The sequence below is a fragment of the Miniopterus natalensis genome, chromosome X (genome assembly GCF_054644295.1).
Source record: "Miniopterus natalensis isolate mMinNat1 chromosome X, mMinNat1.hap1, whole genome shotgun sequence".
NCBI classification, from domain to species: Eukaryota; Metazoa; Chordata; class Mammalia; order Chiroptera; family Miniopteridae; genus Miniopterus; species Miniopterus natalensis.
This window is the reverse complement of record NC_142103.1, coordinates 28810383-28833596: the sequence shown is the minus strand read 5'-3', so window position 1 is coordinate 28833596 and position 23214 is coordinate 28810383. Positions and strand designations below refer to the sequence as shown.

General features: G+C 42.4%; 2 protein-coding genes across 2 annotated transcripts in view; both read right to left on the bottom strand.

Moving 5' to 3' along the window:
* Window positions 1-971: 971 nt before the first annotated feature.
* TIMM8A (translocase of inner mitochondrial membrane 8A) lies at window positions 972-3629 on the bottom strand. The gene is made up of 2 exons (XM_016195756.2): window positions 3407-3629; window positions 972-1993 (listed from the first exon to the last, which is right to left on the bottom strand). Exons 1-2 carry the CDS (start codon window positions 3536-3538, stop codon window positions 1832-1834), a joined length of 294 nt encoding a protein of 97 aa, XP_016051242.1. The 5' UTR covers window positions 3539-3629; the 3' UTR covers window positions 972-1831.
* Window positions 3630-4696: 1067 nt separating this feature from the next.
* BTK (Bruton tyrosine kinase) overlaps window positions 4697-23214 on the bottom strand; it is a 31345-nt gene continuing 12827 nt past the window's right edge. Inside the window, exons 5-19 of the mRNA XM_016195757.2 lie at window positions 22359-22440; window positions 15490-15618; window positions 15117-15184; window positions 14000-14187; window positions 13509-13571; window positions 12863-12917; window positions 12495-12574; window positions 12187-12314; window positions 10981-11055; window positions 10296-10467; window positions 9559-9775; window positions 8492-8556; window positions 7765-7883; window positions 6770-6927; window positions 4697-5019 (exon numbers count right to left, since the gene is read on the bottom strand). Coding sequence (XP_016051243.1) covers window positions 4948-5019; window positions 6770-6927; window positions 7765-7883; window positions 8492-8556; window positions 9559-9775; window positions 10296-10467; window positions 10981-11055; window positions 12187-12314; window positions 12495-12574; window positions 12863-12917; window positions 13509-13571; window positions 14000-14187; window positions 15117-15184; window positions 15490-15618; window positions 22359-22440 — 1671 coding nt within the window. The 3' untranslated portion in view covers window positions 4697-4947. The remainder of the gene's footprint in view (window positions 5020-6769; window positions 6928-7764; window positions 7884-8491; window positions 8557-9558; window positions 9776-10295; window positions 10468-10980; window positions 11056-12186; window positions 12315-12494; window positions 12575-12862; window positions 12918-13508; window positions 13572-13999; window positions 14188-15116; window positions 15185-15489; window positions 15619-22358; window positions 22441-23214) is intronic.

Below are 23214 nucleotides of genomic sequence, written 5' to 3'. Positions count from 1 at the left end.
AGAGAGTCTGCTAATCCAATCCTTTTGTTTTACAGTTGGGTAAAATCCAAACCCTTGCAATGGCCTAAAATACCCTACATGATCACCGCACATCCCCGCCCCCACCCCAAGGCCCCAATCCATCTCAGGCAGATTTCTCGTCCTTTCTTACCATTCTCCTTACTTCACTCCAGCCATACTGACCTTCTGACTTCTATTTTAGCATCACAGCATGCAGCTTCCATCCTGGGGCTTTTGGATGTATGTCACCTCTACCTGAAATGTTTTTCTCCCAGAAGCCTATGTGGCTTGGTCACTCAATTCTTGCAGGTCTCTGCTGAAATGCCATTCATTGTCCCAAGCAGGTGTTCTGTAACCATCTTATCTCAAATAACAACGCCCCACAGACATTCTCCAAAACCCTTACTCCGCTTTTTCTCCATAGCACTCATTATATTGACATATTTACACGTTTATTTCCTGTTTCCCCTCACTAGAACATAAGCTCCAGATGAACAGGAACTTTGCTTTTGTGCACTGCTGAATCCCAGCTCGAAGTAAGCACTTAAACGTTTGTTGAATTGTTTTCATTAGGGTTTTTTGTTATGCGTAAGTGCAGGAAAGCTAAAAGGACTTAAGACTTCTAGGAATGTTATTTCCCCAACTTTCATGGATTTGCACAAGAGGCACGGAACAAGTAGTTCTCCTCAAGGTCTAAACTCCAGGCTACTAGGATTTGAAGAGGAGGGGAATCCAATTTAACAACTTCTACTACACTCGGGGAATTGACTGTCAGCACTGAATTCTTTCCCTCCCCATCTCACCTCAAGGCTATCTTTTCTCAAAAAAGGTCAGGGATCCCTGGAAAACTGCTATAACTTGCACAGAGCAGGTACCCAAACTGACTACATTTCAGCCTTGGAACCAGTGCACACTGAATCTCTCCAGGGTGCAGGTGAGAACCAGAATAGAAAGCCTTCTCAATCACACAGTTGAATCTTGTAGAAGCTTTTATTTCAATGATCAAAAGAATGCAGTAAATGGAATCTATACTGATTAACATTAGGCATGCACCTCTACCTGAAACTGCTGTTAGTTTTTGACAGGCCTAAATCTTGACAACCTATTTAGGCACATCTTTGAATTTCTTGGACCCTGATATACAGGGTAAGTTAACTTCTTCCTTGTGGCACTTTAGTAACAAGAATTATGTTCACTGACTAGATTCCTTTATAACTAAAGGCCTCTAGATACTCAGGCTGCCTGTACTACTTCGAGACCATACTTTATATAGATATTTAAGTAAATCACAGTATAAGGAAGGGAGATAATTTAGAAAGCTGGGCTGTATTGTATGAACATTCCATAGATTTTCCCCCAGCACTGGTGGTCAAAACACCAGTTAAGTACCAAATTACACTTCCCCCATTGCTGCCCTTTCTCAGAGACACCAAGATGTGTATTAATGTCCCTAGGCATCTGAAACAAATCCATGCAAATGACAGATTTTACCCATGTGGTCCCACTATCAAATTACAAAAAGCAGTTCCACTACCCAAATTATAAAGCAGTTAATGGGACTTTCAGAAAAACATAGTCCCACATACAGTAATATGCATCTAGGAAAGTTTTCCATTCATCTGTCAATTGTTTTCACAAGATTAACACTAAAAACACACAACCAAATACACATATGACCCTCAAACCCCAAACACACACAAAAAAATTGGTCTTTTGTTCATTCTCTGATGACCAGATGCTCCAAGAGTGCAAAAGCGGGAGCCAATCCCCCCACAGCCTTTTCTCAACTATTCTTGAACTACCTTCCTTTTCCAAAAATGTAATGTTGAAATCAGTCAGAAAGGCTTTCTGAGAAGACTGGCTTGGATTTCTGGGTCTGTTCCAGTCGATTCAAGATGAATTGGCTTGTATCAATGAAGCGCTCAACGCAGTTCACAAAACAGGCCTCAGCCCGACTGTCCAACTTTGGCCCAGGTTTGTCCATGCACTTCTCCTGGTCAGGAGAACAAGATAAGAATCACAAAGGGAACTTGGGAAAAAAGGAAAGGGGGGTAACTTCTTATTTAAAGGAAAAACTTCACCTATAAAACAGTACCTGATGTGTTAATAATAGTTCACTTTTGGCAGCAGCTTACTTTGTGGTGAGAAATTTTCTACAACCTTACATCAAATTCTCATAATCCTACAGAATAGGTACTATTATTAATCCTCATTTTACAAACAGGGGAGCTGTGGCACAGATATGCTTTGCCTAATGTCACAGGGCCAGAAAATTATGGAGCTGTATTAAATGCCTTTAAATTTACTGCAGAATAAAATGGTAAAGATAAATCGTTGCAGCAAGACATCCTAAAAAAACCTACAAAGTAAACAAGAAAATCTATGACCTGAAATTCTGTAACCTTGTCTACTTAAGCCAGAGGTTCTTGAATCCATCTTGAATCCAAGATGAATGGGAAACTGTATGAATTTTCCTAAAGCTTACAGATTCTTAGAGGAGTCTTTAACCATACCCAACACTGGGCCAAATGTAATGAATCGCAGATTTTTTTTTAAAAGAATCAAAGCACTCTGGTCCGAGGCAGACAGGAGTTAAGGAAGCATTTGTTCAGGGTCAGAGTCCAGCAATACAAGTTTATGGGAAAAGGGCCATGGAAACCGATGACTATGCATAGTTCAAAAGTTACGCAGTTTAAATGAATTTTGGTCATTATTCTATGCTTTGTACACAAGCCTCAGACCCTCTGCTTCCAAAAAAAATTACCCTCGGCCTCTGAATTCTGTGGATTTTTGTATGTTCAGGGCTGGGCAGTTATGCTGTCATTGGCAGCCAGAGAACTCTTTGATTCCAAGGTGCAAAAGCCTTCCACCCTTTGCCAAAGTCCCCTCACAAGGCATACACAATTCCTCAACCTTCAGACCCAAAACGGCTTGGTATTATACAACAATGCAACAAAAGGCAAGTAAGTGTGGAGAGATTACTCCACTTTTACAGTTAGTGGGCTAGAGCCACTCATTTCTCAGAGAGGACGGTTAGAGAAACTGGGTAATCAAGGAACTGAGGGGTCCAGGAACAGGAGTTTCGCTGACTCCCTGGGAATCGGGGATTCCAAAACTAAGATCCCAGTATGGGGGACTGTCATCAGTTTTGCTGGCCTTAAGTGCTGGTTGGGACAGCGGCGTAAGTCTTTCATGATCCCCAGTCCTCTGCACCAACAAAAACTAAGTCCGGAGTGACAGTCCCCTAAGACGCGGAGTCACTTTTTCTCCCACCTGGCTCGGCCTGTGGAATCTAAGGAAACCAAGGGGTGCTGTCGGGCGCCCCCCCTCCCCGAATCCCAGACGTCGGGGCAAGGACAAGGGGCAAGTAGGAAAGGCGGCCAGGTCCCAGCCCCAGGCTCCTCACCCAACAAAGTTCCGTCATCTGGTGCACCAGCTGCTGGAAGCGTTGCTTCTGAGTCTCCACCTCGATGAAATGCTGCAGCTGCGGGTCCACTGAGCCCAAGCCCGCCCCGTTGGAATTCGAAGAGGAATCCATCCCAGCCGGACCAAGCGCGCCGAGATGAACTCCGCACCAACTCCCCGACCTTCACGTGTCTCAGCCGACGGAACCGGAACCACAACCGGCTGCCTTGGGGACCGCCGCCCCCCCCCCCCCGTGAGCGCACTGCGCCTGCGCGAGCCCTAGCGCCCGAGTCGCCCCCAGCGGGGCGCTCCTCCCAGCAGCCCCAGCGCCCCGCTCCGGTCGGTGCCTCCAGGCCCACCCCTGCTCCCTCGCGCGTGGCGTTAGCGCGCTTCCCTCCAGTCCCCTAGATCCGCTCCGGCTGGCGACCCCAACCCCGCTACCTGCCCTCTGCCCTCTCTGGGCGCTCCTCTCGGCCGCCCGCGCTCGCCCCTTCTCCTCGCCGCCCCCATGGGGCGCTGCTCGCCGCCACCGGTGCGCCCCTCTCCCGCCCGCGTCCCCACCCTACTCGCGCAGCGAGGTCTCAGGATTTGCATCCCAGCGCGGGGGCGCTGTGCAGACATTATTCCGAAAAGAAAAGAAAAAAATGAAGTGAAAAAGGAAGTTACTGCAGACCACGTGGCCTGTCCCTGGCGGGCCCAACAGCCCCGCCCCTGCCTGCTTCCAAATTGGCCCGCGCTTTCCCAGCTGCCCAGCTAGTGCCAGGCCAGGACGGCTCGACCCATCGTTTAGCCGTTTGGGCCCCTGGCTCTAGTTCTTTGATGGTTTTCCCCTCCAGACTTAGTGAAAAGAGGCTCCCCAAGAATTCGTCTTCAATTGTCAGCTTCATTCCGATAATATTGCATGCCTACTGTGTGCAAGGCACTGTGCTTTAAGCTTGTTAGTTTGTCTCTGATTCAGGGGCAGGATTTTCCCAGAGCCAGAGGGGTTAAATGCCGAGGATCTCGCTGTAGGGATATGTCAAACAAATGTCACACAAAGGTTTTCTGGAACACTGAGATAGGGCATTTCAGGGAGGCTGCATGACTAATAGAGATAGCAAGAACACTTCATGCTTTCCAGTAATTTTATTTTATCAAAACACCCTCCCCTCCCATTTTTATGACACCATTTTATTCTTGCCCAATTTGGCCTCCCTCCTGGCAAGCTCTAATGCCTACCCAGAAGAGCTGTTGAACCCCTCATGAGGCTATTTACATCCCTCCCTCCCCAAAACTTGTTTCCATCCCAAATTCAGTCTGTCTTTAATACTCTTGGGAAATTTCTTCTCTGGGGGACAGTACCAGGCACAATAATTCCTTGGCCTTTGCTCAGAAGGTACTGTCCTAGGGAATCAAAGAAGAAAGGCAGCCCTAGATGTAGAGAGGGGCCTTTGTGTATTCAGCCAGAGCACAAAGGCTTCAGGGTCTGTAGGTTGGGTTTGCCTCGAAAAAGTGAAATTGGGTTTGTGGAGGAGAGTAGAACCAGGAAGCTTATTGGTGAGCTCAGGATTCTTCATCCATGACATCTAGAATGTTGCTGAGAAGAACTTTGAAAGTGGGACGTTCATCTGCTTTCTAAAACCAAAGAAAAAGTAGAGTATTATAGTGGGTTAAAATCCAGAATTCAAGGGAAATGCAATGAGTATGCAGCAAATGTTCATTAAGTATATCTGCCCAGTAACATACCCTGTTGGTTACAAAAAAAAAAAAAAAAAAAGAATAAGAAGTAGTAGCACTCTATAAAATACTTTTGCACTTTTCATCTTCAGGTTATTAATGTGATGACAATTTGCGAATTAAAGTAACATTGATTAAAACGGGGCAAATTCTTACATAATTGTACACCAATGCATTCTTATTTTGTATCCTTAACTGAAAAGTTGCTACCAAACAAGCTTAAGTGGTTGACAGAACTGAAATCCTATAAGCTTTGATAATTTTTAGTTTGGTTTCAAACACCATTTCTATGATCTCATAGTCAAAATTAACAAAGGAATTAACATTTCAAGATCATGGGCTGAATCACTGAGCAGGGATCCTGAGCACCTGGGACCTGCAGTCTGGTCTCCAGGCTAAGGCCTTATGTAATGGTCCATAAGCCCCTGAGGTATTTAGTGATTCAGGGCATATTCATGCCAGAGAGGTCTCAGTTCATGGGGACCAAAAAGCCATCAATTTCTTGTTCCGTTGAATCAGTGGTTCTCAAGCCTAGATGAGTATCAGAATTTCCTGGGAAGTTTAAAAAGATATTTCTAGGTTCCACTCCAGACATACTTTACCAGAATCTCTGGAGATACGGCCCAGTCATCTGTAGCTTTAAGAGTTCCCCAGAGATTCTGATGTGCATCCAATTTGGAGACTACCACTTTAAACAGGCTGTGGGGAAAGTGCCTCTCTGAAACAGTTAACTAAAAGAGTGAGGATGCCCCAGTTGGGAGGGAGCATAGCCAATAACCCTTAATCCTGCATGATACAGGAGACAGAAGGGAAATGGCTCCAAGGGGTTCTCTGTACTTTCTTTGTGACCTCAGTCATTTGTTGAAGGAAAAGATGCCATGCTCTGATCCAGATCCCCAGTTTATTACCCCACCATGAGGGCTCCAGATTCATATATGTGCTTGTTGGACACTGTCTGTTTTGCTCTGTTTCTAGTGGGACAGAACTAAGAGCTGAGCATTTATTTTTTACTAAAGATTTAGGTTGCCAAATTAAGGTTGCCAAGGATCTACTGAAACATGAACAAGGCCCCTCTGGAAGAACCAAAGGTGAGAACAGTGAAGCATTTTAGTAATAGTGGGACAAGCCCTTTATTTTCAAGTTACCACATGCCCCATAATGTACCATATTTAAAATAATAATAATAATAATAATAATAATAGTACCTATTTTAGCTCTCTTTCATGTCATAGGGTCTTAGTTTTTAAAATCTCACTTAGGACCACAGCCAGAAAAGGTTGGCAGTAAAGTAGAAGAAAGGACCAATGACTTCCAAGGAAATAAACACAAATTTTAATGACTTTTATTTTTTAATGCCCATACATTTGTTTGAGTGCTTTTGGCTGCCTGCCCATACTAGGCGACATGGCCTCACAACACCCCCTCTCCCTAAAGCTGAGTTGGTATTGGAGTCTGCTAATAATATTCTGGTGACAGTTGGAGTGGGCCTGGGAAAGCCTCTGGCTACCAAAGGTTTATGGTACGGGCTGGGGTGCTAGAATGTGTGCAGCTCCATGCAGCCAGAGAGAGTGGGGACTGGGTCCCTGGATGGCTAAATGAGAAAGAAGGTTCAGGGAAGTAATTTTAGAGGTCTCAGTAAAACACTTACCTCATGCCAGCAGCTGTACATGATGGTATATACCCTCTCTGAAGCTAGATGAGGCCTGTAGAGACGTAGGCCTTGGGCAATATGTTCAGCTGTTTCACTGTTAGTAAATCTCTCATATGGCATCTTCCCCAGAGAGTAAATTTCCCACATCAAAACCCCTAGAAAATGAAAAAAAAAAGTAAGTCAGTTTGTAGTCTTTTGGGGCAGCAGAGATCTTAGTCTTCCTAGATTAGCCTCAAGAATTAGATTCAGTTAATTTGCCCCTCTGTGCTTTTTGTGTTTTATCCAAACTTTCACTATAGTACTGACCACACTGGAGGCTAATTGCGGTTGCACTGGACCATTAGCTCCTCCAGGAGACAGACAGCATCTTATTTGTCTTTGTGGTTGTAGGGTCTGGCAGAGTCCCTATTACATAATCAGTATTCAGAAGCTGTCACATACTGAATGAATTGTTTGTTCCCCTCAATATTTTGTAAGTTCTGAGAAGGCAGGGATTGTGTCTAGTTTACTGGTTTTATACCCAGAAATCCTGTGATGCCTGACATAGTAAGCACTCCCTAGGGATTAGATGAATGAAAGCAAGAACAAATAATCTAAATAAGACCCGAGGCATGGAGGCATGGAACAGATTGACATATCTCCATGTGTGTATATGTGTGGGAGTGGGGGGGGGCAAGAAGAGATAAGCCAAAGAATTTATGTACTTATATGCATAGCCCATAGACACAGACAATAGGGTGGTAAAGGCCTGGGAGGTGTGGTAGGGGCTGGGCAGAGAGGGATAACAGAGGGGGAAGAGGAGGGACACCTGTAATACTGTCAACAATAATTTATATATATATATATATAAAATAAATGCCAGTTACATATCATTTAAAAAAAAAAAAAAAAAAAGAACAACTAATCTCTCTGTGCAGGCTGCAAAGTGTCAGTTCCCCCACTATGTCCCTCTTTCTTTGAGCTGTGTAATCTATATAATCTTAATCACTCACCAAAAGCCCAAATGTCAGATTTGCTGCTGAACTTGCTGTACATAAGGACTTCTGGTGGAGACCAGCGGACTGGAAATTTGGAACCTACTGAGCTTGTGTATTCATCATCCAGAACATACCTGCAAAGGATTCAGGATTTAGTGTTAGGATTTGGAGAGCTTGATACTTACTTATGTTTTCTTGGTACAGTCACAAGAGTTGCACAATACATGCCCACAAGCCACCCAGTGTCTTTTACAAATGGTGTTTTTAACATATTTCTGTTCTCATATCTGATTTATCTCTCCTGATTGACAATATGGTTACGGCAAGGGTGAAGAGAAATAAAATCTAATAGGCACTCCCTTCCTCTTCTCTATTCCTTTCCTCTTTTCTTCTCCTTCCCTTCCGTCTATTCTGCAGTTGCCAGAGGGACTTGGGGTGATTAGGAAAGAAGGAGGGAGGGCATAGAGTCAACAAGATTGACAGAACAAGAAAGGTCCTGGGAAAATTCTCTAAATAAAAGAGGAAAGGAGAAAAGAGAAGAAAGGGATATAACAATAAAACAAAAGGATGAAAGAAGTGACAAATCATTCAGAGAAAGAAAAAAATGTAGAAAGATGTTGGGAAAGACCAGAATGAGAAAAAAAAAAAAAAGGAGGGAAAGGATTGAAAATTATAATGCCTCCTCATGTTTGTACTGTGATATTTTTACTTTTAAAAGGAAAAATGAAAAAGGCACACTCACCTGGACAGGCCAAAGTCAGATACTTTAACAACTCCTTGATCGTTTACCAAACAATTTCGAGCCGCCTGTAGTGCAACAACAGATAGCAGTGAGACTCAATTTCTAGCACACAGGTTAAAGGCACAAAGCTTCTGCCCATCGGGTTAGTGAAGCCAGGGCAGCCTCATCTCCTTCAACTAGAGACACCTTCCCACCTAACAGGAGTCAGTTGATGCATCACCACCACATGTAAAGCAACCTGCTATGTAGTTGTAAGTAAAGCACTGAGCACGTGCAAAATGATTTCATTCACATTGGTAATTCTCCAACACCCCTTCCTGCACTGAAATGTTTAAGGAATTAAGAGAGAACAGAAGGCAAGTGTGCTTTGTTTTCTGCTTTTCTGCCACTGGGACTAGGGCCCTTTGAGCCTTTGCCTGGCTGAAATAGAAGGGGGCACAAACTCGTGCCTCCAGAGGCCAGGCAGGCAAACTGATAGAGTGAAGTGGATGGGTGGAGATTGCAGGAAAGAGGAGAGCATTCAGCTTGTCTAAAGGAGGCAGCTGCTCCTCAGCTCTGGAGCACTGTGAGCATGGCCTGTGAGATTGTGGACTTGGTATTACAAGATGGTCTAGACTTCCAGAGAAGCTGGAAATTCACTTTTTAAAAAAATATGAAATGCTTCTTTTTAAGTGTTTGCTAATATATGACACTTAAAAAAATGTACCCACAGCCCCCCAGTTTGTGTTTCTGATGTAACCAAATGATGGCTCTGTGTCAGGAGCAGCCCCTTTGGGAAGCAGGGTTGCTCTTCTGCCCCTGAAGGACCCCACCATTTCCTTGGCCTGGTATGGGGCTAGGAGTGAGTGACAGCTCTAGCTCCCACCATGGCAGAACTCGTGGTGTTGAGGCTGGAGATCCTTGACTGGCTGACCACTAGGGCAGAGGCTCACCTAACTTTCAGTGTTTTCTAGATAAAAATGAAGTGATGGCTTCAACAACCCTCCTCATCCATGTACCACATGTCTTCCTCTGCTACTTCTACCCCCTCAGCCCTTGATCCCAGGCCAATCCTTCTGAGGTCCCACCAGGTCTCTGTGGAGGAACTGCTTTGACTCCAGGTATTCCATGGCTTCGCAGACATCCTTGCACATCTCCAACAGCTGCTGAGTCTGGAAGTGGTGGCGCATCTCCCTCAGGTAGTTCAGGAGGCAGCCATTGGCCATGTACTCAGTGATGATGAATATGGGGCGCTGTTTGGTGCAGACGCCGTACAGCTGCACCAGCTTCTCGTGGGAAAGATTCCTACAGGAGAGGCAATGAACCAGTCCTCCCCTTCTGGCTCTGCACACCAGTTAGAAAAGGGCTGGAGTAGAAAGGAGTTGGCCTGGGATTAGAGTGTCAGATAAGGGACTACAATGGAAAATTGACTTTCCTCCTTCCCACCCTAAATCCCAACAGTACCTAATATGTGAAAGTGAGCAGAGACTTGGGGCCCATTGATACAACAGGAAACAAATCGAGAGCTGAGTGAACACTAAGGCTAAATAAGAATCAGTCTTCCTCTTGAAAGTTTCATATTCCACAACCACTCTGAAATGCTACTGAGATGATAAGCACCCATGATCAACACATAATCTCAACGAATATCTAAAGCAGATAAATGATTACCTTAGAAGTTAGGACTCCCACCAATCAAAGGTTGACCTCAGGCCCTGGTCCCAAACCTCTCTCACTAAAAGTCACCTTAAAAGACAATGGATTGTCCTGGTAATTCCTAGACTCCAGCAAGTGGATTGAGAATTGAGTTTGGGCTGTAACTCACATCATGACTTTGGCTTCTTCAATGAACTCATCTTCAGACATGGAGCCTTCTTTGATCATTTTGATGGCCACATCATACTGGCCTCTCCATTTCCCATACTTCACTACCCCAAATTGTCCAGTCCCCAGCTCCTTTAAGAAGGTCAGGTCTTTTGGATCAATTTCCCATGATCCTATAACAACAAAGTCTTAGTGTGAGTCTTTGGGGGTCACATATGTATAATTCCTACAATAGATAAGAACCCCTACTGGAAGTAGAAATAGGCAAGCAGTAAAAGAGAAATTCTCAGGAGCACTAATCTACCTTTGCTCAGGTAAATCTCAGGGACAAGGGATTACTGGTTGGAGGAATCTGGGCATTTTAGGTGCAAGTCAGCCATAAGGCAAGATAGACTAGACAACATCTTAAAACCCTTTAGGATTATGTGGTGTGTGTGTTTTTTACCACATTTAAAAATATATATAATCACTTTATGAGTTTATATTTTTGCAGTCCCAGTAGGAGCCACCAGAGGGACAAAAATCATTAAATAACTTTTGTTTAGCTCTGTCTTAACTTTCCTTGAAGCAGCTGGTGCAGAACAGTGTGTTGCAAGGGCACTTGTGAGGCAAGATCTAATTGGGTCAGCCAAAGGTAGTCCTTGCAACTGGCCAGTCCACCCTACCCTAGAGAAATAAGCAGTTACCGTAGCCCAGGCCTGCAGTAGAAGGTGCATTCTTGTTTTGTTGAGACACTGGATATTTGAGCCTAGATATGAGTCCTGAAACATACAGAGGGGTGTCATGTTCTTGGTGCAGCGTAGGGGGCAGGATACTTTACACATCCTCACTTAAAACCTCACACTTCTGATGTTCTCCTTTCTAGTACATTTTGAATCCCAGAAGATCTTCACGAACCCAACATTTTCTGGAAGTTTCTCCTCTCATAGAAGAGTTTTTAGGGACAAAAAAGAGAAAATACTAATAAAAATACACTCCCCAACTAAATATATCCCCACCTCCCAGCCCAGGCTTAACTCACATTCTGTCTTCTCCATGAAGCTTTTTCTTTTAGCAATCTTCCAGTTTTTAGAATGTCTACACTACAGTAGGTCCTCAACTGATGTTGTTTCATTATAATGTTGATGAGCTGTCATAGGAACTTAACACTTGTTTATATCAATTAGACTATGGTAAAATTGGTTTTGTTATACATTGTTTTGCTTAAAGTCACAAAACCTATTCGTGATTTTAAGTGAGGACTTACTGTACTTACAAGCCATTTTCTGATGTTTTCTAACCTTATATTCTTTGAGAGCAGGGACCTCGGTTAATAATTTTCCTGCATTCTCATTTAGTACCAAGGAAATTGCTGAGTATACAGTAGTAACTCAATGAATACTTGCTGATTGATTAATCACCAGTCTCTTCTATGTCTTTCTTTAGCACTGAGCATAAATCACTAAATAAGCCCGGCCAGCATGGCTCAGTGGTTGAGCATTGACCTATGATCCAGGAAATTGCGGTTCGGTTCCTGGTCAGGGCACATGCCTGGGTTGCAGGCTTGATCCTCAGTGGGGGGCGTGCAGGAGGCAGCTGATCAATGACTCTCTCATCATCATTGATGTATCTATCTCTCTCTCTCCCTCTCCCTTCCTCTCTCTGAAATCAATAAAGACATATCAAAAAAAAATTTTTTTAGTCACCAAATAAGAAGTCAGTCTGTATGGGTATAAGGCCTGTCTTTAACCACCTCTTTAGTTTACCTCCAGCAGGCATCATAGGAGTTGACTTTCACAGCTCACTTGCACTGATTGCCCTGTGAGTAAGGCTTATTCTTCCCCTCATCACCTTGTTCTGAATTGCTTCTCCTGATGCTTGGCACATCCTCCTTTGGTGCCCCTGGTACTCACCTGCAGAGTTATGCTGATGGTAGTTAATGAGCTCAGGGATGGTGCTGAAAAGGTGCTTCTCAGCCAGGTAATACTGGCTCTGAGGTGTGGAACACACAACATAATGGCGTATCACCCCTTGAGGGTCCCTGAAGAAGTGGATTCGAAGTCAGCAACTTGGAAACAAGGGTCACACAGGACCCAAGAAGTGAAGTGAGATGAATTTTGAGTTTAAGGGACAGAGAAAATAGGAGGGGCACACCATTAAGGAGCTGTTGGGTGAGCACCCCTGTCCTCTGTCCCTAGGGCCTCAAAACAGTAGCACTCACCCTGTAGATTTAGCAAACACAGACACAGTATATTTTCCAGCTTTGCTGGAGTCTCTGACAATGAAACCTCCTTCCTTCCCCTGAAACAACAAAAAATGAAGCTGACTGTAAGTAGGAAGTGCTGCTCACACCTGCATCCCACCTGCCCAAACCTGGGAGAAAATAGAACAATCCCTGATTTAATTGCCAGGTTCTATGATTCAGCTGCAGCCTCATTGCTTTTGATACTGAAAAGTGTAATTGGACCTGATAAAATGACGACCATGTCACTGCCTTGCCTACAAGTGGCAGGCAGCAGCAAGCCCTCAAATCAGAATCCTCACTTTTTGTGCAAGGAGAATGCTGTTTGCTTGTGGTCACATACTTACCTCTTGCTTTAGCAGTTCTTCAGCTTGACTCCGAGTCATGTGCTTGGAATACCACCTGTAGTGGGAGAGTGCTTGATGCCTCATAGGCCACGGTACAATTGTTTCTGAGATTACAGTGCCCTCCAGGGCTTATCTGTCTAGTGATTCAGTCAATTCACTCAACCCCTATTTATTGAGTGCCTATCATGTGCAAAGCACAACTGCATCCCTTTCCCAAAGCCCGGTTAGTACTGAAAATTCATGGAAATGGAGAGTAGAGGGCAAAGGCAAGTGGCAGAGGGTTGCAGGAAAGGGATCATGGACAAGGCACTCAAGGACAATCCATTTCTATGGTTAGGGAGAAAGGACAATGGCAGAAGTTTGACATTTTCACCTTTTCAAATGTGTCCTATCAGGCTGTCAACTCTTTCTTAGAGAGGGTGGTACTTCTGAGGCTGTGGTAATCCCTCCAGCTCTCATAAGCAGATGGTATTTGGGGCAAAGATAAGACATAGGCACTAGCTTGGGGTGGTGGCATCATTTGACCTAGTTGGCAGTGATTTTAATAAGTATCTTGAAATCAAAATTTTGTTGAAACTACAAAAAAGTACATACTATATTTTATTCCTCCTGCAAGATTGTGCACTGGAAACATAAGCATACTCACTCATACATTTCTATGGAGTCTTCTGCTTCAGTAACATAGTTACTAGGAATGTAGCCTTCCTGCCTGTAAAGGAGACATTGTGGTAGATCATCCAGCACTCCCCTTCCTAAGGGAGAGACAGATTCATATGCCCGTATTCCTAAGCTCAGAACCAATCTCAAATGTGGGTAATAAACCATGCCCCTCCCTCAAAGAGGATCATGTTGCAGACCTATGGCTAGGCTAGTGAAATGTGTGGCTTCTGCACATGTGGCATTTGTTATTTGTGCACTACAACATGTGGGCCAGAACCTACAGGCTCAGAGATGTGACCACATGTATAGCTGCACTCTGGGAAGCACTTGGAGGGACAGCCTATTTACCTTGATGTGAGAAGAACAATTTATGATTGTTCTGATTTTGGATACTGAGTAGGGAAATTATGCTGCAGGATTTTGCATGTGTGTGAAGTGGGCAGTCACAAGGCTCAGGAAGGGCTGGCATGGACTCACCCATTTTTATCTCGTGCTCGCCACCAGGGTAAGTTGCTTTCCTCTAGGATAAAATATTCATCACCCTTCCGTAGCTGTAGATCATTTGCATTCATTGGCATGTAATCATAAAGGGCCACAACCTTTTTCAGTTCACTTGTGGAGACTGGTACTGCTGTTGGCTCAGGGGGCAGTGGCTTTTTCAAGATCTGTGTAGGTAGGAGAAAAAAATAGGGTGGTTTGGCTCGACATCAAGTACTCTCTCCTTCTCTCCTAACTCTCTGACTTACTAGAGACACCATTCTAATCCAAATCAGGCATAATAAGGTTTACCCAACATCCATTTTTTAAGCAGTTATGCAGGGCTTCTCAGCTTGGAGTGCACATCAGAATCATGTAGGGAACATTTATTTAACAATCCCAATACCCAGACAGTTTCCCAGACCAATTAAATCAAAACCTTTGGGGATGGGACCCTGGCATCAGTATTTTTAAAGCTTCCAGACAAAAATCATGTACAGACACAATCAGGAAACCTATTTGGCACTAAATTGGTACATGGATCTACTAAGTGGCTTTGTTTCCCTGTTTGTAAAATGGGCATAATAATTTCTGCCCTGCTTTATTGTTCCTCACAGATGTTGCATGTTTTACAAATTGAAGGCAAGACCCTCCACTAGCAAAAATTATGACTCTCTTTATTTCAGTGGTCTGGAACCAAACTCGCAATATCTCCAAGGTAGGCCTGTATATGAGGAAAGGCTTTTTAGGCCTTAAAAAGTAACCAAAAAAGCAAGTTTGAAGTAATATATTAGTGGTAGGATGAAGGTATTGGGTATATGGGTGTTCACTACTAAATTCTTTCAACTTTATGTTTGAAAATATTTTTTATTTGTAAATATTGGGCTTTGTTTTGTTTCAAATGGGTGATTAGATTAAATTGTGGCCAAGAACTTCCAAGTAGCCTCTATCTTTCCACTGAAGTTGAAGTCCTAATTAGAAGGACAAATTCCCTGTCTCAGAAAGAATATCAATTAACAGTGCCAAGTCCCAGGGAAATTCTAAGACTCCTGTGTGTTTCCCAGAATGACTGTAAGTTTCTGTTTGAGCAGTAGCAGCACCGAATTTTCCTGTATACCTGGTCCTCCTCAGGTGTGGGAGGAAGAGGCTTTTTTGTCTTCCGGTGAGAACTCCCAGGTTTTAAGCCTGCAAAATAAGATACCAGTGATGATACAGAATGCATCTTAGGGAACGGCCTGGAGACTGGTTTGGTTAGGGACTTTGCTCTCCTCTACAGTGACTTTAGGGAAGTTAGGAAAAGTCTGGGTGGATACAACCCCGTGGCAGGTTGCACAACTTGGAGAACATAGCACCAGCTGGATTTCAGCATCCCCCTCTCCCAGGCCCCTTTGTGCAATGGCCAAAATGAACAAACCTGGGTTTGATAGACCCTATAGAAAGTGTGTGATAGAATCAAAGGAGGAAGAAATGATATTGATTGGATCTCTTACTTCCATTCCTGTTCTCCAAAATTTGGCAGCCCATAGCATTTTTGGCTGTCTGAGAGCAGCAGAGATACTGCCCGTCAATCCAGAAGCAAGGGTGGTATTTCTGTACCAGATCACTGTTATACCGGATTACTGTAACAGGAGAGACAAGAGAGAAAGATCACATCTGACATACAGGAGAATCCACCATTTGCAAGTTTTCATCTTTGACTAAGCTTAGTGATGAGCTTCAAACAACTGCCCCTTCATCAGCCACCCTGAAGGGAAGCAGACAACAGGGTCAGTTGGCTCCCATGCCTAGCCCCGGAGAGTTCCTGTGCAGTTCTCTTCAGTGGTCAGTCATGATAAGTATCTCCTGACCAACATGATAAGAATATCTGATGTCTCCAGAGCCCAAGAACAAAAATATGTTATCTATGTTTTCTCATGTAGCCAATTACAATCTTCTTGAAAGGCAGCTGTTGATTATGATGTGTGTGTTTTTTCCAGATAAGGCACACAATTTGTCCAAGCCAAACTCTCTCTCCAGCTTTCAATATACCAATGTCCCAGCTCCCTGAGTAATCTTTTAGTGATATTTGCCTTAGTGAGAACTTCTGCATCAGGTTTTCTGTGTTCATAGACTAGTCAACAGAGTGAGCTCAGGGGCAAATGAAAGTGATTATGTCTAGAGTAAACATGGTTTCTATCTTCCTATAACCACCAAGATCGGTTGAGCTCATTGCGGGAGATAAACACAGCAGCTCCATTTCCCTTCCAGGGTTGTGAGGCTCGGAAGATCTCCCAGAAGCCAAAGTACTTTGTAAAGAATACAGTGGTCTTCAGATAGGAAGAATTGGTATTATGGTTTCCAATACTGTGGCATCTCAAGAACCTTAACATGAAATCAATTAGGCAAGTCTTCCTGGGATCTTGTTAAATAACAGAGAAGCAAAGACAACAGAAATAACTGGCAATAGCTAGCATTGGGGCAAAGACCTAGGCTGGTCTAAGAATATGCACATTTGAGGACATACACATTTCAGCCTTTACTGCTAAGAAGAAGCCCTGCATAATGTTTTTTTAAAAGATAACAAAACAAAAAACCTTCCTCTGTAGAGACCAACTCCAGTCCTTAAGAGTTTGTTAGTCACATTCCACTCACTTAAGGTTTGAGAGGAGGCCTAGAAGCTTTTGGTAGCAAGGTATAAACGAACAAAAGTGCTATCTTTTTTTTAAAGTGCTATCTTGATGTTTTTCTAAACATGAATTTGAAGGTTTTTAACCACTTTACCCTGATCACCCTCGCCACTCACTTTTTCAGCACTCCCCTTCACCACTGCACAAAGTGAAGAATGGTGAGATCTATTCAGATGTAGTGTAGGCTATAAGGGGCTGCATCATCCATAGGGAATTTTAAAATAATGTTAAAACCAACCAAACGTCTGCCTGACTTTTGTTATTACCAGGCACTGGCAATTCTGAGCAACATTCCATATACACCTCTCAGCAAGAACTGATTGCTCCCATCACTTCTACCATCTACCCCTCCTCCCATGACACTACTTTTCATTCAGGGATTTGAAGACCCTTGGGTGCCGGTCTGGACACTAGTAGTGATGCCAAAAATTCTTACAACTAGTTACTCTGATAAACTAAACTATGCTAATATGCTAATGAAGGGACATAAGGCTTCCTGCCCTTCCCACCTTCAGCACACACATTAAGAACCCACCCGACATTACCAAATAATGTCTGCCTCTTAAAAGGTTACTTTAAGATGATGGCCCTTTTTTGTTAGCTAATCCAGAGCTGGTACTTCCAGATACTTAGGAGAGAATTGCAAAAGCAGAGGGCCTGTTATGGACTGAATGTTTGTGTCCTCAAAAAATTCGTATTCTGAAGCCCCCCAATGTAATGGTTTTGGGAGACGGGCCTTTGGGAGGAAATTAGGTCATGAGAGTAGGGACCTCATGATGGGATTAGTGTCCCTGTAAGAAGAGATTCAAGAAAGAGATTCTCTCTTTGTCTCTGCCATGTTGAGGACACAGTGAAAAAGTGGCCAGTCTGCAAGAAAGGCAGAGAGTTCTCACCAGGAACCAAATCAGAGGTACCTTGATCTTCAACTCCCCAGCTTCCAGAAATGTGAGAAATAAATGTTTGTTGTTTAAGCCAGCCAGTCTAAGGTATTTTGTTATGACAGCCTGAGCTAAGATAGTGTTCAAGTGGGAAGGCTAAGAAAGACTGCTTACTTCGCCAGCGCATAAGCCAGCCCTGCCTGGGAAGCACTAATGGTTGGTGCACATTCTACAAGTACTTGATGGGCTGGTATCTCATATCCATATTTATCAGGACAGTATCTAAAATTCTGTTTCATGAATGAATGAATTATTCTTCCCTATACTGGCTGTTGGAATTCTGCCAAGGCCACTCTTTCATTCATTTTAGTGAGGTCTTATTTTTGAAGTTGCAATTGGGATAGACTTTATTGAGCTTGAGTAAACAAAGATTCTACAGTGAATATAACCAAATATCTGTGGTGCTGTAACATAGAAGTGTCTGCTGAAAAAATACATGGCAGCTGGATATGAAGTACCTGAGGCTCTACTTTTTAAATTAAGATATAACTTACATACCATAAAGTGCACAGATCTAAGGTATATAGCTAACCACATTTGTCTACAACCATTTAACCACCACTCAGATCCAGCACCTCAGAAGGAGCCCTCATGCCTCTTTACAATAGAGGCTGCCAGGATTCTGATGAAGCTCCCTTCTCGTGTTGGTGATTTTAGAAGATATTTTTATTGATTTTTAGAGAGAGAAGAAAGGAGAGGGAGAGAGGAAGAGAAACATTGATGTGAGAGAGGAACATCAATTGGCTGTCTCCTGCACGCCTCCTACCAGGCATTAAGCCTGCAACCCAGGCATGTGCCCTGACCTGGAATCGAACCAGCAACTTTTTGGTGCATGGGATGACTCCCAACCAACTCAGCCATACTGGCCAGGGCATGTTAGTTATTTTTAATTAGTTATTTTTACCCTAAAGTGGGATAACATCACTAAGTGGGATTTTTATGGCTCCTAGACTGTCTCACTATTGGCATTGCTAGCACCTAGGTCTGTCCTGGAGTTGTTAGAACTTGCATCTAAATCTCAAGCAACTATGGCCTTTGTTGCAAGGCACTTGCTTTTTGGCTCATGTTGTCAGCCCAAGCAGGTTCAACAGGACATAGACCCAGATCTGAAGCAACTGGGAAAAAAAAAATGCCTTTGGTAAAACATAAGAGAAGAGAAGGCAGAATTGCACCTACCCACACTAATGACCCAACTGAAGTGGTTGTGTTTTGTTGGCTTGTTTTGGCTTTATTTTTATTGTAATTTTACTTATCTAATGAACTTTAATAGTAGTGCATAATCAAAATAGTAAGGTTAACATCTGTGTCAATAAACCAAGCTTACAAGTTGGGTATGCTTATCCTTGGTCATTACTCATACTTTGAATATAGTAGGCATTCAATAAATATTTGTTGGGCTAACCTACAACTGGGTTTGAAATTAGTATTTGAAGTGTAAAGGCGTTACTAACTTGTACATGTCACATTTTTTTCTCTTTTGTTTCTCCCTCAGCTAATAAATCCACCTTCCCCTATTTCCAAAGTAAACCTTAGCTGTCAATCAATGTGGAGCATACGTTAGTGGTGGCTGTATACTCCCACAGAAAAATCAGTTAACACAATTATTTATTGGTCTCTTTTTGTGTGCAAGACACTGTATGAGGCATTGTGGGGAGAAACAAGGGGATACAAATAGATATGCCCTCTGCAGCTCCTATGTCAGCCTCTGTAAATATTTCCCTGGTTTGAAAATAGTCTGTTCATTCAGAGAATGGAGTTCAAAGCTTGACCTTGCCACTTACGGAGAGCCTTTGGGCAAGTTACTTAATCTCTCTGTACCTCAGTTTCTCATCTATAAATCGGGATAATAAAAATAATTGCCTCATCTCTCTCAGAAATCAATAAATAAAAAATTTAAAAAATAACTGCTTTATATGGTTAACATGAAGAAAAAATGAGTTAATACATATAAAGAACTTAGAGGATCCTGAATCATAATAAGCACTACTGAAGCATTTGCTTGTTTCATACCCCCAAGGCTAAAGCAGGCCTGTTATTTCAAAACATGCCAAGAACTGAACTGTGTGGTGCAAGATATCACTTATTTGTAATACTCAGCATAGCCTTACTCTGGAATACAATCATGCACCACTTAACCATGGGGATATGTTCTAAGAAATATGTCATTAGGTGATTCCTTCATTGTGTGAACATGATAGAGTGCACTTACACCAAGTTAGATGATATAACCTACTACACACCTAGGCTTATAGTATAGCCTATTGCTCCTAGGCTACAAGTCTGTATAGCATGTTACTGTACAAAACAAAACCAGATTAAATCAAGCACAAGAGAAAATGATGCAAACAAGAAACGTGGTAAATGCAAGATGTGTGAGGCTCCTGCTGGTGCAAAATGGCATAATGTTTTACAGCAAATTTTTTTATAAGTAGAAAGACCATACTCTAATATAACAATAAAAATATAGTATAGTAAATACATAAAGCAGTAACATTGTCATTTATTATCAAGTATTATGTACTGTACATAATCATATTGCTGTACTTTTATATGACTGGTAGCTCACATAAAAGTAGGCTTGTTACACCAGCATCACCACAAATACGTGAGTAATGCATTGTATTATGATGTTATAAGGATTCTTCAGTTGGGTTATAAGAATTCTTCAGCTCCATTATAATCTTATGGGATCACTGTTGTATATGCAATTTGTTGTTGGCCAAAATGTCCTTATGCAGCACATGACTGTATCTTGCACCCAACAGCAGGTGCAATTTCTGAGCTAGAGAACCAAGTAGCATAAAACGATATTATGAGTTTAGTCTCTGGAGTCATACAGACCTAGAGATGTGGTAAGAATGCAGGCTTCCCCACTCACTAGCTGTGTGCCCTTGAGCAAGTTACTTAGCCTCTTTGAGCCTCAGTCCTTTCTCTGTAAACAGGCAAATACCACATACTTCATAAGCTCATTGTGAGGATTTAATGAGCTTGTACATTCAAAGTACTTGGCCCAGAGCTTGGTAGCTAGTAAGTGCTCATTAAGCATTAGTTATTATTGTTGTTTTTTATCCAAGGTTGCTATAAGAATTAAACGAGAAAATAAATATAAGGCATTTAGCTCAGTGTCTGGCACATAGCAAGAATTCAACAAATGACCCTTCTCTTCCTTACTCCTCTCCTCTTTCAGCTTGAAAAATTTGGTAAGTTTTATTTTGACCAATTGACTTGTGTTCAAGGGAGTGGACAAAGCTGGTGCAGCCAGCTACCGAGTATCAGAATCTAAATGTTATTAAGACAAAGAGCTGTCATGCAATAACCCAACCATGCTGTTATCAGTCTGCCATCCTTCCTGTTTCTCTAGGCAGCCTTTCCTGATGTCAACTCAACCAGTTAATCTCTCAGTCACTTGACATGTGGCTATATATACACACAAATATGTGTGCATGCATCCTGTGCTACAAGCACTTACTGTCAGTTTATCTGAGCACACTATATGGTCTATATGAAATGCTGAAACTATGTTCAAGTTTCGATGTGAGGATCTAAAAAAAAAGCTAGGAACATGAAATAATTCCTTGAAAAATATTTATCTGCAATGAAGATATATAGTGTTTTACAGTTTTTCACATGCTTTCACATATATTACATCATTTAATCCTTAGGACAAACTTGGAGGTGGGTATGGCAGGCATCATTATTACTCAAAATTCAGAAGAAGAAATCAAGCCTCAAAGAAGCTTATTGACCTACTTGCCAGAGATCACTTTGCTTATTAGTGGTGAAAGAGGGCTTGAAACCAGGTTCTCTACTCTGACTTCAAGCACTCTCATAATCATCTATTTTTTTGGAACTAGGTATTGCATACTTAGGATTCAAAATATCGCAATAACCATTGAATGCCATACCACACCACCCTTATAATCAGTGTAAAGAATGGGACATTTTTATAAATAGAGAAATGAAGGTACCTACAATTACAACATTGCACTACAGACGTAGTGGTGGAACTGGGTTGAAATTCTTAGTCTAGGGTGTGATCTTTTATTCATATGATGGAATATTAAGCTCAACTGCATCACTAATATTGGAAAAATTATTTTTTTCTCTTCCTCTTCTTCTCCCCCTCCTTGCTTTCCTCCCTCTCTTCTCTTTCTCCTTCCTTCCCTTCCACCTCTCTTTCTTTTTCTTTTTTATTAATCCTCACCTGAGGATATTTTTCCCATTGCTTTTCAGAGAGAGTGGAAGGGAGGGACAGAGAGAGAGAGAGAGAAACATCGATGTGAGAGTGACACATCAGTTGGTTGCCTGCTGCACGTGCCCCAACAGGGGCAGAGAATTGAACCTGCAACCAAGGTTCAAACCTGGGACCCTTCAATCCAAAGGCTGACGCTCTAACTACTTAACACACCAGTCAGGGCTGTTTTTATTGATTTTAGAGAGAGAGGAAGGGGGAAGGAGAGAGAGAAAAACATCAATCAACTGTCCCCTTCACGCCCCCTAATGGGGATCGAGCCTGCAACCTGGGTATGTGCCCTGGGAATCGAACCTGTGACCTCTCGGTGCATGGGATGATGCTTAACCAACTGAGCCAGGGTATCTCTTCCTTTCTCTTTTATTTCTCTTCTCTTCTGTCTTTCTCTCTCTCTCTTTCTCCTCTCCCTCTCCATCTCCCCCCTTGCCCTTACTCCCTCCCTTCTTCCTCCCTTTCCTTCTTTCTTTCTTTGGAAACTTGTTTATTTTCCAAATAATTCTCACCATTTTTGAGCTGATGAATCCAACGTTTCCTAAGTTCTTCTGTTGGGGAGAAGACATAGAGAGGCCCTTCATCATATACAACCTGGGACAATGGACACACAGACTTTAGCAATTAGGATTCAGAATAAAAGAAGGAAGACCTTGACACAGCTAATCTTAAATTATAGCTTTGTATATTCATAGTGGAAAACAAAGAAAGGCAGGGTCTACAGTCAGCAGCTGGGCCGAAGTCATGTGAGTTATCTGTGGAATCCACAAGCAATTCATATCCAGGGATGTAGGACTTACAAGGTCTTAGCTTATTGACTACTAGATTTTCTTGACTTATGTTTCAATTTGTGAGTAAATTTAGATCATAATGTTTCCCTTAGCCCATGTTGGAGACAGGATTTTCACTTACCCAACAAAGGTTATTTTATGATCCTATTAAGCTCCGAGCTTGTATAAAGAATTGAAGTAATTATTTATATAACTTAAGTCTTGGTTAGTACATATGAATTATTCACTTGGATAATATGGAGCCAAATTTTAACTCTTGGTTGTACATATGAATTATTCACTTGGATAATATGGAGCCAAATTTTAACTCATGACTAATTTTCCCCTCACTGCCTGTGGCCTCCCCTTGCCAATATTAGCCAAAGTAAACCAAACATGGAACCACAAATCTACTTCAAAAAGAGTAAAGTATATGTTAAGCACTATCATCAAGTCAAAGAGTCAAATTTTTTTTAACACCTCACTGTGGTAGGTGTTGTAGAGGTGTATAAAAACATATTAGATGTTTCACAGACTTAATAGACCTCACATAGTAGATTCTAAAGTCAAATGTAAATTAATTTTGAATTATCTGCTG